General features: G+C 40.7%; 1 protein-coding gene and 1 long non-coding RNA gene across 2 annotated transcripts; one reads left to right on the top strand and one right to left on the bottom strand.

The window, feature by feature from the left end:
* Positions 1 to 6,750: 6,750 nt before the first annotated feature.
* pax1a (paired box 1a) lies at positions 6,751 to 11,374 on the bottom strand. The gene is made up of 5 exons (XM_047610231.1): positions 11,081 to 11,374; positions 9,760 to 10,389; positions 8,668 to 8,795; positions 7,850 to 8,063; positions 6,751 to 7,343 (listed from the first exon to the last, which is right to left on the bottom strand). The coding sequence occupies exons 1-5, from the start codon at positions 11,082 to 11,084 to the stop codon at positions 7,249 to 7,251; spliced, it is 1,071 nt and encodes a 356-aa protein (XP_047466187.1). The 5' UTR covers positions 11,085 to 11,374; the 3' UTR covers positions 6,751 to 7,248.
* A 122-nt stretch (positions 11,375 to 11,496) lies between these two features.
* Positions 11,497 to 16,475, top strand: LOC125023292. Its single transcript, XR_007114573.1, has 2 exons — positions 11,497 to 11,542; positions 12,682 to 16,475. It is a non-coding gene; the product is annotated as an uncharacterized LOC125023292 (long non-coding RNA).
* Positions 16,476 to 16,925: the final 450 nt, after the last annotated feature.

Below are 16,925 nucleotides of genomic sequence, written 5' to 3'. Positions count from 1 at the left end.
CTGCTCGCAAACACTCCAAACAGACATGTTAGCTGTGTAAACCTGATGTCACTGTCAATATGGGAAAGGTCAAAAAGCTGTGAATAGGGTTTTATTTCATCCAGGATGTTACTAAAGTCAATAAGTTAGTGCAAATTTGTGTTGATTTAGACATGAGCCTGTCTTGGTTATCTGTAAATGTGTTCCTTAAAATTTGACAGCTGATAGGGGTTGGCAGCTCCGACTGGCGCCGTTGTCGCTCAGGGAGTGGCAGCAGCAAGGCAAGGTCAGGAGGTTGATTAATGACAGCCATTGTTGTTTACCTTTCACCTTTTGTTGCATTATCTCTTCTACGCAGTGTTTCGTTCCTGGTCCTGCTGCGCAGCGTTCAGCAGAGCAACAGGTTCAGCACGCTTCAGAGCTGTACCCACGGACCAGTACGCTGTACTTCCTGTCTCTCATCTGAATACTGATGCGGTGAGCATGACTGTTTACTTTGACGCACAGTGCAAGAACATAACAAGATGAGCCAGTTGCACAAAACAATCACGCAGTCACGCCGATGACTGATGGCTGCCGAGACAATATATCTGTAATTAATACTATCCCAAATGTTTTAAAGACAGCTGCTTAAATGGTTTTACTTGCTAAATGTACAGCTACCTGTTTTATATTCTTTGAATGGTTACACCCATGATTAAAGAAAAAAAAAAGAAATTCTAAAAGCAGTGAGATAGATATCACCGTGTGAAAACGAATGTGTTTCTTGCTTTTCCCGCTCACTCCAACTGCAGGAAACTTAAAGTCTTTATTTATGCCTGGGCTGATAACCTAATAATGGAGCTCTGTTTTTTTTTCCTTGTGGCCTTTTAAAGATAAACTTGCCATTTTATGATGATAGCCCATGTGTTTTCAGTTATAAACTCAACCTGATGTATTATACGCACACGAGCTGTTTGACCTCTAACGTGGAGGACTGACCTCTACCCGGAACGCCCTAAAATATACATTTTAGGAACTATCTTTGGTCCCTGACAGTCAGGTATAAATATAAAAGAGGAATCTCTGAATGTCAACGATATTTGCATACTCGCAGCAACATATATAAATGTCATAGGATGGTCAGAGTGGTTTGTTTATCTCTGGGGATTTCTATTTTTTTTTTTTTACTTTTGTCAGTGAATTGTCAGTAAATACTGTTTACACCGTTCAACCTTCTGTGCCACAGACTTCCGTTGTTGTCCTGTCATGCTGCGGGTTCCTTCATTGCACGCATACTCACAAGGATACAAACTGTGAATTCATCCGCAGCTGAAAACAAAACAGTTCTTAGCAAGTGCGCTAGTTACTTTCTATACTGAGTAATATTTGTCTGAAGTGGGAGAGCCCCTAGGAGGTTGGTTGGACCTCTTAAAGGTTTCTGCTTGTAGCTAGAATGAATGGGCTTGAAGCCGAAAGGCATGAACTACTAAGAGATGGACTCTTACTGGTTTTAATATATTTTTTTTTTTTAGATTTTTTTTTTTTAACAAAAACAGCAGGAGCCTAATCATATAAATGCAATTACTGATGTGTTTTGATAAAAAACAAAATATTAACCGTTCTGTCACAACTATTTAGAATCGGGTGTAACCTCCAGTCATTATTAATACTCCCTTTTGATCTCTTCTCCAAACCCAGCAAAATGTATTCACTCACTTTTACCGATCTCTCTGACTTTCAGGGAGGCTTTTCCTCCCACCAAACCGACGGACAGTGCGGTGGTTAACCACTCGAATTTTTTGGGAGAAGAGTCATCTTCTAATTATCACCTAATAAGAACCCAAGCCAAAAATTAACCAGCTTACTGTATTTTGCTGGTAGCCGTTGGCATGTGTGTGGCAACATTTAGCACAGTATACGTTTCAGCACACTTAAAATAAGTCACAGATGGGGAGTCTGGCGGAACATTAATTCTATAGTCTCCACAAATTAGAGAGGATTCTCTTGCTCTGAGGAATGTCCCTCGCTCTCTTAGCTCAGATCTTCACGAAAATAGACTTCCACTACAAAACTGCTGACAAATTTCCATAATGAAGGTCTGCACTTTGTCAGTTATGCTCCTCTAGTCGCTGAGCATTTACGCGCTGACAATACACACAAATTACAACCGATTACAAGCACTCTTCTAGTTTTACAAAATACTGTACGCCTGCTTTCATATTTTCAGAGACTGCATTTTAATTGTGTTTGCAAACATAATTTCATGCTCTGCTAGCCATCTGTATATAATAATCAAAACTGGGCCCCGCAGTCCAGAGTGCTCCTGCGGTTGTTCTCTTTGCTGCTGTATCCTCAGAGGACCGAGAACAGAGGCGCAATCTCCCGGGAGCAAATGTGAAATGATACGTTTTCATTTAGAAAGCCAAATGTCATCATCGTGTCTCTGTCCCTTTTGCTTTCAGAGCATCTGGTTGATGTGGTGAGCTGGCGGAGCAAGTAAGAACATGGGAGGGAGACATTTATCATCCTCTAGACTACAGAGCTGTAACTCTGCCTGCTTGGAAATCCTGCGGACAGTCAGCGGAAAAAAAAAAAAAAAGAAGAAGAAGGAGAAGAAGAAGAAGCAGTCAGTGGTGATTGAATTACAAGAATGACATCGTTGCAGGCCCGCTGCTTTGGTCTTTTCGTTTTGGGGTGGTGGCAAAAACATGAACGCATCCCTTGCACTGATATAATAATAGAATATTCAAATTCATGTTCTTGTCCAGCGCATTTAGCGCAACTGCCTCCGCATGTGACCTTTCTGAATGCGTGAGTGCACCAGACTCTGGCGACCGTTATCCTTTTACCGCTTACACGCTTGTCAAAGACGAGGATGTAGGCGCATGACATGTCCCAGCATTGTACATGCTTGCGTGCACCGCGTTTCCATGGCAGTCGATTAATTTGAAATTTCAGACGCGAACAGATATGCTGACACCGGCCTCCTGTTTCTAAATCTGACACGCTGCCAACTTGCCACTCTCCTTTTAAAAGGTTTCTCTGCTTTTTCCAGGACGTGTCTGGCCTGCCGTGTCGCCTGTCCTGAGATGCTCCCTTGTTGACTTTGAGTCATGCAGAGGCAGAGTAGTGAGTGAGTGACTCCTGGCCGGCCCGGGGTAGTTTCCCCTCTTCACGCAAAAAGAAGAGATAATGTAAAACGTCTTAAATCATACCCAGCAAAGTGTCAAACACATAAACTGAACTTTGGTCTCTAAAGAACACTCAATCCCTCCTGTACACATGGCAGACAGTGATGAATAGTTGAAGTTCAAGACAGGAGCGCGTGTTCCTGCTTTTTAAGTAATCTCTGTCACCGTTTCACTTCTGCTTGGATTATTAATAGTGCTTAATATCATATCCATTAGGATCAAGGAGGCCAAGTCTCCTATCCATCTCTCCAAGTATCTGTGTAAGCTTGCGGTATTTGAGAATCCTTTCAAGTTTAAGTTTCAGAGGTAACACTCTTAAGGCCATGGAGAGCGGAGCCATTTAAATCTGGGCATCCGCGCACATCTGTGTTAGTAGTTTCATTGAAGGTTCGCTGTGTTACAGTGCAGAAGGTCTCCCTTTGTTTCTTCTACCCAGAAGCAGTGTTTAGTAGAGAGGCATATATTGGAAATGGAAAGTCTGCTTTTGCTGCAAAAACGTGCCGTTAGCACATCAATAATTTTGCACCACGACTCCTGCATGGTTACACCATTGCAAGCAAGGAATTACATCTGCAACTCTCTCGTCACTCTGGTCCAACCACAGCGTCAAACATCTCCAGACACCGCAACATATGATATGACTGCCACATACAATACAATAAATTCACACCTAGATTATAGGAAGAAAAGACTGGATATGGGGGCAAAAAATCATGTCTGGGACGACAAAAGTGGTCTCATTGTGTTATTTCAAAAATATTAGGTTTGTGTGCCCCGTGTCGATAGGAAACAACATGTGAAACCAGCCCACCTGCTGCCCTTCCAACACAGAGGGTCTGCCGAAGGCGCGGTGGGGGGTATCACTTGCTGCCCTGATTGATGACCATAGGTCCCGCAGGAAGTAACCCCACCACCATGAAGGAGTGTTTTCCGAACCCCAAGTGGTATCCGGGAAAACATGACCGACTCCAGTAAGGGAGCGTGTGTACTCAAAGGCCATCTTAATGTTTGGATATACTGAGTCACTCGGGATTTTACTGCGAAAAAAAAAAGGGGGGAAAAGGAATCAGCTGTCGCAAAATAGAACTCCTGGCATCCCAAAATCCAGTGTGTGCCCTAAAAACCTGCTAATTCGTGTTGGGAGACCCCTTTTTGCAGAAATGTAGACACCTGAATAAATCACTTCCTGTTTTCAAGGATCCTTTTTTTAATTATTTATTTATTTAGTTAGTTTTTTTTTTTTTTTTTTTTTTTTTTTTTTTAGAAATCTCAGATAAACATGGATAACTCCTCATAATACTTTTCATATACACAATATAGGACTCATTCAGTCTTTACTGACTGCTGCTAGATATTTAATATCATACTTACTGGATATGAACAACAACTGCAGGTAAAACTGTGTTTAAACTTTAGGACAATAAGGTTTAGAGGATGTTTTTAAAGACTAACAACAGGTTCAAGGCGCATACATCCATTTTCATAAGTTGTTTTATTAAATTTAAAAGACACTATAGTGGATTTTGAATATATTTTCTTGCTTTTAACTCACACTGTAGCCAGGATCAAGAAAATAAAACCCCACTCTCCAGCTGTACATCAACAAAACAAGTGTTTTCAGTCCAACTGAGTCCAGCTGAACTGTCAGCGAGCCATTAATCTTCTGTCCATTTATTTTGCACTATTTGTGTCTGCAATCACTTACTGTCTTATAGCAAAAGAAGTGCTTCACCATGCAAAACAATAGTTTTTCTCTATTTTTGCCATAGAATATTGAGACTATAACAATGCTGTCAGTGTTGATGCCTCACTTTCACTCAGAGCTGCTAGGGATTCATGCTTCCCAAGTCTCTCCAGGAAACACCGTGCCACTGATTATTTTAATATCGCTCAGTCCACTGAAAGTGCTTAACTTTGACGCTGATTTGGCTAATCCGTTTTTATCGCTGTTTGAAGGAAACAGATACAATCAATAATCTCACCGTAGTTCTTGATCTCCGTGAGCAGTCAACAACACCAAAACAACACTGTACTCATTAATTCACTTATTTATTTTTGGGGGCTTGTGGTTACCAGGAGTGGATGATGCCATCTTTACTTTATACAACAATCAATTCTGAATTTTGAAGGCATAAATAAATTCAGTGCGTTCTCACTGAAAAACTGAAATGTGTTTTTTTCCCCCTAATTTTTACTCGACAAAACTAAAACTGACTCTGTCATCAAACCAACCACGCATCACACATTTCCACAGACCTCCTCAGAAATTATGCAGTTCGTTTGCAAGGTTAAAAAAAAAAAAAAAAAAAAAAAAAAAAAATCTAATTCAAGCTGTAAGAGCAGACCTCCTTTTACCTCCTTTTACGTGCGTAATGGTCATTTTGGTTCAAAACGTTAAATGTGAATTTTGGTGCAACTTTGTGGCAAATTATTAGATTTTATTTTATGGGATGCCAATAAAATTAGGAGTAAATAATCACTGATCAAATAGTGCGAGTTAGATACCTCTTTACTATGAAAACATTCAGTCCATAAAACGATTTAAAAAAAAGACCATGTCATAAAACGTAGCAACATAAATTGTTTGCGCGTTATGTGGACTTTAGTGGACTCCTTCAAAAACAGACCCGATATAACATTCTAAAAATGCTCTGATAACTTCAGATCTCTGAGTGATATGAAAAGAAAAACTAAGTGTAAAGTAAAAAGAGTCGCGCATTGGCCCCTTCGTCCGCCATAAGGCTATAAAATATGCGTATGAAGGCCATTACAGAGGTAAAACCATACATGACAAACATATCAAATGCCACACAGCTGAGCCCATTTTAACAGGAAAACTGTGAGAAGTCTCTTTGTTAGAGCTGGTATAGTGCGCAAACAGGCCACAGGAATAAACAGTTTACAGAAAGAGAGGGACACAGAAACAGGGCAGAGCTTATAGGCCGGTATGGGAAAATTCTCGTAATTTCTATGCGGGATAACACAACCCCGAGGCTGCATGTGGGTGGATGGGACCGTCAGCTGCTCTCCTGTACACACCGTTCATTAACGTGTGCGCGATCGGCCCCCTCAGATTTTCATCATGGCGGGTATCAATTACAACTCAGATAACATCAACGGAGGCGCCCAGCCCGTGGAGAGCTCTTTGGAAGTGTAGGTTATGCGTGAGTAAACAAAATTACATTTCCCAGTAAATAGTAATCATTACCGTCATTATGACATGATTCCAAAAAAAGAGCATGTTTTCATCCGAGGCAGTTTTGCCTTTTTTTTTTCTTTTTCCCCCCTCCCTAGTGATCTAAATAAGTTCTAGGTCATTAAAAGCATCACGAAAGCCACGCTCGCACTTATTTTCAGAACAGAGAAAATTATTCTTTCTGGGAGCCGCGGCTGAATTCGTTGGTGACATCAAAATGGCAGTTTTTAGAGTCGCGCCGTCGCTTTTCGACCAAGTTATCAAAGAACAAAGAGCTGTCCACAATTTGCACGAGACTTCAACAAACTAAACGAAAAGGCGCTCGAGCGAAAACAAAACGTATGTGTCTTTAAACCTCTCATTGATCCGATGAAATAATATAAGCGGTAACAACAGTTGGCATTTGAAGAAAAAGGCCTTTATTATTTTTTTTTTTTTAATATTTACAATGAAATTATAAAAATATATAATTAAAGCTTTGGCGAATATTTTACATTTAGACAATTTATATCTTATTGTTCACATAGTTGAGTCACTGTGGAATCGAGATCATGGCCACAAATTAAAGATGCATATATGGCGGATTAAAATAATGAAACATGGACTTACAAAATGTAAAAAAAAAAAAAAAAAAAAAAAAAGGGTTCATCCTGCAGGTCTCCCTTAGTGGATATGCAGTCTATGAACAAATCTATCAACCAGTGACGTGGAGACGCCGATACATCCATGCAAGCTTACATTCATGTGGCCATAGAGGCCGATAAAGCTAGAACGCGGGTGAATAGGTCTGTGTTGGACTGTCAGCTACAAACAAACCGTTAGTGATCAGACTTACTGTTGGGAGATGTTGAAATGAGTTCAGTTAAATGGGTCTGGTTATTAAGGTGGCTTAAGTCCCGGTTAGGATGATGAGGTAGGGAGACTGAGTCCGTGCACACTGTTCAAGTCTTCATGTTGCTGCTGCTTGCTCAATGGACTGGGCGGTTTTCTGTCTCCTGCAAAGCGAGAAGGAATTACAAACGATAAAGTGTGCAACTTCACATTAAATAATTTACTTTATTAGTGGGGGTAATTCCTTTCACCCGCAAGCTGGAGCAGATTTGACAAACAAATGTTCATAAATACAGAACCATTAAACGTTTCCATTCAATTTCACGCGATTAACAAAAAAAAAAAAAAAAAAAAAAAAAAAAAAGGTTCTCGGACCGGACTTGGCACTTGGCAGGCCGGGCGTTTGCCAAGTCTGCAAGGTCAATATTTGGTAACAGACACATAATTAGACTTTATCAGGGTTTTGGTAAATGTTTACATTCGTCGTGGTTACTGCTTGTTGAGAAAGTGTGCGTGAGAAGAGGAAGAGGAGGGGAGGGACATAAACAGTATGACTTTATGCGACTCTAAGTTGCTCAGATATAATGTAGTAAATGCAATAATAATAATAATAATAAGTGTCTGTAACTGGGTTCAAGGTGTGAGTTTGGTCATCTGTGTTGTTCTGTACCTTCTCGGGTCTGATGCTTAAACGCCATCGGTGAGTGGATCTCCCCTGCATGCATGCTCATCCCACTGCCTGGGTGTGACAGGGCCGGGCTCTGCGTCTGCCAGTGATGGTGGCCCGGGGCCACGTAGCCGCCTGCAGGCCCACTGTACACCCCGTACTGGTTGGTTGGAGAGTAAGCGCACGCCGAGACATAACCGGACAGCGTCGAGGAAGGCTGCAGGCCAACAGATAAGACGTGTAGAAAATGAGCACCAACCCACTGGAAACTTACGGGACTTATAATTGCATGTGACAGTGGCGTGCGGCCTGCAGCAGCGGTTCTTGAACACGGTGTTTGGTGTTCGAGTGGTTTAAGGGAGCAGGGAGGCAGAATGAGGAATACACGAGTTTCACTATAATTTAATCTACCATAAATACAGTAAGCCAAATTAGAGCATGTGTACACAGCTATGGTCTCAGTCATCCCCGTCCAACACACAGGAGACGCATTTAATGAATAAAACAGAGTCGGAATCATGAAAACTCTGTGGCCTCACATGACTGTTTGACGATCCCCTTTCACAGCTCTGCCACAGCCATTTCAAGCAAACGATTTTCTTATAAACTTCCCATTATGATGATAAAACTGTTTCCAGTGATATATATATAGATATATCATATATATATATATATATATATATATATATATATATATATATATATATATATATATATACTGTGCACAGTGCTACTCACTAAGTCTAAGTTTATGTGTGTGTGTGTGTGTGTGTGTGTGTGTGTGTGTGTGTGTGTGTGTGTGTGTGTGTGTGTAATTTTACCTGAGCGTATTTTATGTCGGCGTCGATGGCTGACTTGTCGATCCCGTTGACCGTGTGAGCTGGGAAAGCTGCTCTGTTGACGCTCCACTCCTCCATTTTTGGTGGATATCCCTCTGTTCCAGCAATTGCTGATTTAGAAACAGTAACTTCATGTAAGACATGTGCAAAAAGCGAAAAAATAAATAAAGAAAAGTATAAAAAAAAGCGCACTCCATTGAGCTTCCGAATGAAAGCGAAAGCTACACGTAACAGTTTGCGCACCTTGGCTGTAAAACATATTTTATTTTCCGAATCCCAAACATTTCTCAAATATTTTTAAAACTTAAAGATGCTCAAACAAATGTATTATTTAATATTAGATTTCTTAGATTTATTTAAGCTCCTAGTCATGTGTAATATAATTGTGGATTACGGATGTTGGTATCTTATAAACTAAACAAACGTTAAACTATAAAGTTGCAAGGAAAGAACAGCAGCTTTATAAAAAATATCCCTATCTCATTTGTAAATGTATATAAATACTTATTTGTCCTTATTATATAAAGTAAAAGCTCTATGTTTTAATTTCACGTGTTTGCGTAAAAGAAGCAATGATCTCTATGTGTGTTTGCTGTTTTTTCAAATGGGAAACACATTTGAAATTTGCCTTGTCAATTTGAATTTTACACACGTGTTGTAAAAATATGTTGTCATTTCAGAAAAAATAAATTGAAATGTGCCAGTGATGAAAACACTGACTAGGAGACAAGCAATGCAAAGAAAAAAAAGGCTAGTAACGGCTACTTGGGGGATTAGTTGGGATATGGCAGGTGGGCAAGGTGTTTGCAAATGCATCATCCCATGAAAAGGCCCATTGAGAGTGGCCCTCTTATACTGGCGCAATGGTGAAGTGGAGGCCTGTGCAACTTTTAATGGAAACATTGTCCTGTCTGAAGCCAAGAACAGGTTGTGCTCAGCAATTAATTGTGCAGAAGAAGGCAATAACAACAAGCTACCATGGTTTATTAAGTTCTCATTTGAGAAGACTTGGAGCTGAAGTTTTACAAAAGTGCCACTGAGGCGCAGATTGTGAAATGGTTGTGCTTTCCTCACCTGTGGGATCCATGAAGGCCCGTATTCCGAGGATATTGCTGACGGTGTGCGCAGAAGGCCAGGCCCTGGATATGCTCACATGTCCAGCTGTCACAGGTACTCCAGGGGGGTTGCCCATTTTAGTACCGGTGGGCGACATGGTGTTGGGGTAGGAATAAGGGTATAGGTGGTTGTAGGGGAGCCCGGCCTGCGCAGAGCTTTGCTTACTGCTTTCGTACTGGTTAGGCTGGGAGAGATTTCCAATCTTGTTGCGTAAAATCCTGCTGATCGAGCTAACAGACGGGACATTGTACTTGTCACAAACCCCGTCTGCCAAAAGCCTGTCCCGGATCTCCCAGGCAAAGATCCCGGGGTCGTTTTGTTTATATTCCCTGATGTTTTTCACCACGTTGGGCGTTGTGACGCGAGGCTTGCTTCCACCGATGGCACCGGGCAAGATGGAGCCAGTCTCGTTGTACCTCGCTAGAATCTTGCTCACGCAGCCGTGAGAGACTCGGAGTTGCCGGCTAATATCACAGGGTCTGATCCCGAGTTGGGCCAGCTCCACTATTCTTAGCCGAATGGCGTTGGGCAGGGGTCGTCCATTGACGAACACGCCGCCTAGCTGGTTCACCTCTCCATACGTTTGCTCTGAAAGAAAGGGGGCACGCAGGTTATATATTTACACTCCCCGAGAAGATAACACATGAGTCTGGCATAAGTCAATAAAAATATAATGTTCTCTTGTGTTGAATGTGATGATTTTACGCCAACACAAAATATATTTTTGTAAGATACTATTTATGAAATATTAAGAGGGTAGGACATTTTAAAATCCCCCTCCTGTCCCGGTTTGATACAGTCCAGCTACTGTAATTTACACCATAAACTGATGTTTTTAAGATATACATGTCATCCTATAAGGTTTTGTAAATTCTGTCTGGAAGCCTTCAACTTAAAACTTTAGAAAAGTGTGTGAACTGGTTGGCTTTGCCCCCCTACACCTCTGCGCACACAACAAAAACAACATTAAAATGGCGAGTTTGAAAATTAGACACAGAGCCCTTCAAAAGAGGACGCTTCGCCATAATTGGCGGTGTGGTTCCATTAAATATTTAAACCTTTAAACAGACAGACACTCTTGCTCAACAACACTGGAAAAAGTCCACCACCAAATAAACTTGACAAGCAGTCGCCAAAGCCATTCTTCATTTTCACATTATCTGAACTGGGGAGGAAGAAGAAAAAAAATGCTTATTTTGGTCTTTACGCAGGCGTGGTGAGGCTGGATACGCTTCCATAAGCTCCCAGTCACTGAAGCATGCAGAAAGTAAGGGCTTACCCATTTGCCTATACGTTTCGAGATGCTGGCAAATATATAGGTGCCCCCGCAAATGGCTGAATGCGTCCGAGCGAAGTCAGAGAAGGAAGGGGAATCGGAGGAATGAGCCCCAGAAGAGAGAAAATAGACCTCTCAGAATCTCCCCGACTCGCAGCGTGCCCCCTTCTTTTTGGACGCAAGTGACTGCAAGGTACAATGGCACCAAAGTGTTCTTCATCCGATAAATGCAAATTGGAGTTATCCCGGGGAGCGTGGAGTCTGCTGGAATTAATTTGACGCGTCCTCCACGTCAATCTTCACTGTTATACGCTGAGCTCGTGCTCTGGTTTCATTGGTCGTCCTGCGCTGGAAACGTCAGCCAATACAAACCCCATCCGGTTGGAGCCGTGCAGCCTCCTTCAATATTATGCGTAGGGGGAAGTGGCAGAAAGGGAAGCGTTCCATCCAACATGCAGCCCTCTGGTACGGACTTACTCATCATGGGACCTAAATTCACTGGGACGAATGTTGAGGATAAACCTTCCCGGACTTGTTTCCAACGTTTTCAGCCATAAATATAAAGTCCAGTCGTATTTTTAATGTCTAAATATATGTTGGTATGTTTTTATTTTAGAATTAAATCACACCGAAATGCATTATTAAATCGGTTAATTTTAGGAAAGAAAGCTACTGGTTCAAGTTCTAGTCAAGGTGTAATCACATTTCGAAAAAAAATATGGGGACCCATGGGTCCACACAAATAGTAACTAAAATACTGCATGATTTAAAGCTTTAAACTGCCAGTTAAATGACACCAATACAACTGAAATGTGTCAGTGGCACGTTAGCGACTTTATACACCTGCAGTCAATATTTGTATGCATTACATTTGTGCATTTCTAATATAAAATACATTCAGTTACTATAATTACTATAACAATATTTGTTTCTAATATAAATTGACCATATCACTGTGGGGTTGGACAAGCTGCTGGCGTGACCCTTTAGAATCGAGTCATTTGACCATCAGACCAAAAGGAAACTTTGACACCATCAGTCTTTTTATGAGTCGGTGTCAGGGCATCAAACATGGGAAGGGCCTCATGTAATCGATACCTCTGTAGATCGCGGAGCTCCCAGACTATGGGATATCGACTGGATTCCACAGACACGCATTATCACAGCGTGTTTTCGGAGTTTCCTGTGCAAGTTTAGAAGGTATCGTTTATAAGCTCACAAAACGTTACTTGTAAAACTTAACAGTCGACCCAACGGTAACAAGGTGCAGCGTCCCTGTCTCCCCCCTCTACACCCACCCTCACGGTCACCCACCCCTCTCCTCTCCTCTCCTCTCCTCTCCTCTCCTCTCCTCTCCTCTCCTGTGACTCCTGGCTACTTCTCCATCCAGATCTCGGATCAGGACATATGGAAAGCATCGGTTTCAGTCAGAGAGTGCAGAGTCCGTCTTCTGGAGAAGACCGCCCTACAGTTAGATAGCTATCAGTGACGGATGCATTTTATTTGGCTTTTATTTAATTATTTATTTATATCGCGGACGCTCATTTTTGACTGGATTTATGACTTAATGTTTACGCACGACCCTTTTTTTCTGCACGTTGCAGGGCTGTGAGATACAGGACGCACTGGAGGAAACATCACCTGTAAAACTGCTGAGTATGAATTTGATAATCATAAAAACAACAATAATAATGATAGATGCATCCATCAATAATAATTATAATTAATGAATACAATCTTGCTTGCTCAGTGTCATTCTGTCTTTGTCAATCTCTCTTACACTCTCTCTTTGTCTCCCCATCGCTTGTCTAGCAGGACTCCCCTCATCTGGAGAATGTAGGAACTGCATGACTATACCCTTTTCTGCATGTTGCAGTGGAGACATGTGGATATAAGGTGCAAAATTAGGTGCGCTGTTTAACACCATGGCGCATATATATATATATATACACTACTCTTTTTTAAAAAAAAAAAAATCAGATTAGGTTTTAGTGCATTTGTCTATATTATAGGTCACTTTTACTGCTCTAATAGGCTGTTCTCCTCACATAACTTCTAAGAACTTAAGTAGAATATAAATTGCACAGATCTTCTGTGCCATTAGCAAATGTTCATTCTGCTTTTCGACCTGCCCTAGTCTTTAATGTGCTGGAATATGACGATATGGCGCATTGCATGGCAAGAGTGCACGCACTTTATGCTTCGTGCATTTGCATTAGACTACGTAGAGTAGGCCTAGTAAATTATTTAGTTGTTTCTGTGTGTTTTAAGATAAATAGTAATAACAACAACAACAAAAAAACATTACAGGCTAAATGATAATAAACAACAAAAAATAACTCTAATAACTAATAAATGACAATATATCTAAAAAAAAAATTAAAAGCATTTAATATGTGAATTTAGATTATTAGATTATATTGAAGCCGGTGTTCAGCAGCAGATACGATTTTCTGGCTGATCCAAGCTAGATGAGTATTAGAAAAAAAAAAGGAAAAAAAAAACATAATGTGCATAATGTTACGTGATATATAAAGCTGTCATGTCAAGGTCGGTGGTCTGCTTGTGGTCTCATTGGAATTCTGCGGCACTCTGCTAAGTGATTCAAGTAAAAATAAGTAAGTAAAACAGGCTAAAAAGCTGGAGAAAACCTAAGGCAAATGCGAGAGCAAAACCCTGCAGCCGTTGGTAAGCAGGCGCATTTTTTGCGCACGTATGAGGTGTACTGCCTCGCAACCGTCTGATTTGTCAAGTGTGACAAAACAAAAGCAATCTCGAACGGCTCCCCTCCGTTTCCAGGCATCAGTGTGTAATCATACAATAAATGCCCACATAAACACGGCAGCATAAACACAAACACCAAATGCGCATTCCACAGTGTTTGATCTGAAATCGATTAATGCCTGCATCTTTCCACACTAAGGCGTTGCTGTGCAGTATTCGTCCTTAGTTTATTTTGTGAGTTGCACGGAGACAACCACATTTTCAGACTTATTCGGGGTGTCAAGAAGCGTTGTGTTGCTGAAAGAATCTTGCTCCAAGAATTAAAATAAAATCATATAATTGTAGCAAGTGGAAGGATAGTTTAAGAATGGCACTAACACTGAAATTATTAGGCACATTTTCCACAATTGCCTGTGACTGCATATTTATGGCTGGGACTGTGCGGGATGAGTGAAGTTTTATATTTAAGCTTTTTAAATATTATTGTTACAGGTAAATGTTAGGAGAATTTGTCTTGCGCAGCAGTCCCACTTAAAAAAAAAAAAAAAGTAAGAACAATTTCAGCAATATAATTTTGTTATTAATATCTCCCAGAAGGGGGTTGATTCACATCAATACATTACCACCGGTCACTCTTGATATTTATGATATAATTTAACAATTTTAACAGTATTTCCCATTGTGTACCCGTATTAAATAGTGCTGAAGTCCATCGCTTTTCACTCTTTTATTTATTTATTAATTATTATTATTATTTTATCACGCCCAGTAAAGAGTAAGCTCGTTTAAGCCCGCGATTCGTTGACTCTAATCGATAATTTTTCTTTTAATTATATGTATTTATCCGGTAGCGACAATCAAACAGACGCACGTCTCCAGAGGTTTAAATTTACTTCCAAATCGCCTCCAGATCAGACACAGCTAAACTCCTCCAACAGACACCTGACACCCGCAAGGTGCAACGACCCCAGTCGGCAAATATTGGTGTTGGTTTTAAGTGTCATCAGAAGGATTCGCTTCCTCGAGTGTGCTTTGTCTTTAAAGTCTTAAGGCGAATTTAAAGGGCGATTTTTCATTGTCTCGAAGTGCCCGAGAATGTGAGCGCATGGAAGTGATCTCTCAGGTGCAGCTGATGCTACGCTGTGGAAGGAGCGCACGCCTGTTCGTGCTTGTGCGCGCAGGCACGCCCGTCTAACGCGGCCGAGGCCCGCCGCCTCCCTGGCATGGGAGAAATTCTCAAACACATTTGGAAGATGTGATGAATGGAGTTTCCATCATGTGCAGCATTCTGCTCATCAGCCTCTCATCTCTCACCAGGGTAAACACCAGATACGCACGACTATCACATTTTAACAAAAGCATTTTTTAAATTTTTTTTAATTTTTTGTTTGACATGGTCTCAATTTTCTTTCCCCAACTGAATGAACCATAGTGTTTTATTGAAGAGACTTCTTTTTTTATTTGTGTGTCTACGGTTTTGATTTAGTGTTTGTGAGTTTAGTGATCTCAGAGCTCAATATGGAAATTATTAGACAGGGCCCAGCTTGCCTGCATTTTAGCACACCAGGACCAATAAGAGACTTAAAGTTTAAAACAAAGTGCCTTGGAGAAACTCTCATGTTCGTGATATTTCCATGAGTTCCTAAAAACCTTTAATAATAATAAAAAAAAAAAGATCAACAATAACTATTGCATTTGCTACTGTGGCTGCTCATTTTTCTCAGCACCCTGTGCCATTAAATTTAACAACTGGTTATTTGCACCTATTTGAAAATATCACATTTTGTGATGTTAAACATATAAAATGTATTAAACCTAAAGTTTCACAGCTTCAGTCTAAAATGAGCCCTTGTTTCTAATGATTTTGAGGGAGGGAGGGAAAATCAATGTTTAATCTGTTGAAACCCAACCAAGCCCAACCTGTAAAGAAGCACACAGATTCCTTGGTAAACTTGAACCACTCTCCTTAAAAAAAAAATAAAGAAAGAAAAAGAAAGAAAAAAGGTTTGTCCGTTCCTATCTGATCTAGAGGTGGTGATGTGTAGTTTCTTTGTGCTCCTGCTGGTGAGGTTCTGCTAAAAGGAGACTTGGAAGGCAGCGAGTACAGTTCTTTTATAGCCACAAGACCCACTCTGAGCTGCAGAACACGCCTAATGAGGGCGCACAGCGGTGCCATGTGAGACATGCCAGCTTTTACCAGCTTGGATAATTGCTTGTGACCTTCTCTAAACACGTCTCATGTGTCTTCATGCCCTGAACATACTTCTAATTGTTACATTAATGGGACCGTCTGAGGATTATGTGTACATTGACAGTTTGTGGAGAGAGGAAGAAGAAGAAGAAGAGGAAGAAGGCAAATAAGTACGCTTTACTTCCAGCCTGCTGTGGAATTAGGTGTCAGGCATTTGTCTGCTTAGTTGGGAGACTCTACTTGTAGTTTTCACATACCAATAAAGGGAATCAAAATGTTTTAATTAGTGCAACTTACCCAGGCATTTTATGCTACTATCTTATTACACACATGTGGAATTATGTCCTTGGGAAACCAAGACAACTATGTCGCATGTTGTGGACAAATTTGCTTTTCATTTAAAGTGGAAACATAAAGGAGATTATTTTTCCTCTATGCTCTTGGTATTTTTTTTATTTTTTTTATTTTCAATAATAATAAATTGTCAGCACATAATGTGAGCAGACTTGGGCTTTTGTGATGTGGGGTTATGGTTATTATACACATGGAGATGCACTCAGTTTGCTGTACGAGACTTTTTTTCCCTGACATGTTGAAAATACTTGACATATCACATTAGATGACCGTCCCAAAAGACTGAGGAGTGTTAAGACTTGAACAGCAGCATTCCAGCACATATTGGGGAGCAGTCGGCCTTCACGACAATCTAAACTTACCGCTGGAAGTTTAAATGACCGTAGGGCAGAGTAGAGGTACTCGAACAGGGTCACTCGATGATGCTGCCAATTCCACATCTGCGTTTTATCTCATAAGTTGGATTTCATTTTACCTTTGTTCTACCCGTGGTTTTATGCTTTATGATTACTTTATGGGTTTGTCTGTACCTATTAGTGTCATATTTGTTGAAAGCGTAATGTGCTTTACGAGTGTCTA

Source organism: Mugil cephalus, chromosome 17 (assembly GCF_022458985.1).
Source record: "Mugil cephalus isolate CIBA_MC_2020 chromosome 17, CIBA_Mcephalus_1.1, whole genome shotgun sequence".
Lineage (NCBI taxonomy): Eukaryota > Metazoa > Chordata > Actinopteri > Mugiliformes > Mugilidae > Mugil > Mugil cephalus.
The sequence above is the reverse complement of the archived record's forward strand: the minus strand, read 5'-3'. Positions and strand labels throughout refer to the sequence as shown.

Bases quoted from the DNA above. Each gene is read 5' to 3' on its own strand.
- pax1a (XM_047610231.1), bottom strand. The intron at 8,796-9,759 runs GTGAGGAAAGCA...TTTCTAAATCAG, and splicing joins GGCCTTCATGGATCCCACAG to CAATTGCTGGAACAGAGGGA. The intron at 7,344-7,849 runs GTACAGAACAAC...CTCGCTTTGCAG, and splicing joins TAAGCATCAGACCCGAGAAG to GAGACAGAAAACCGCCCAGT.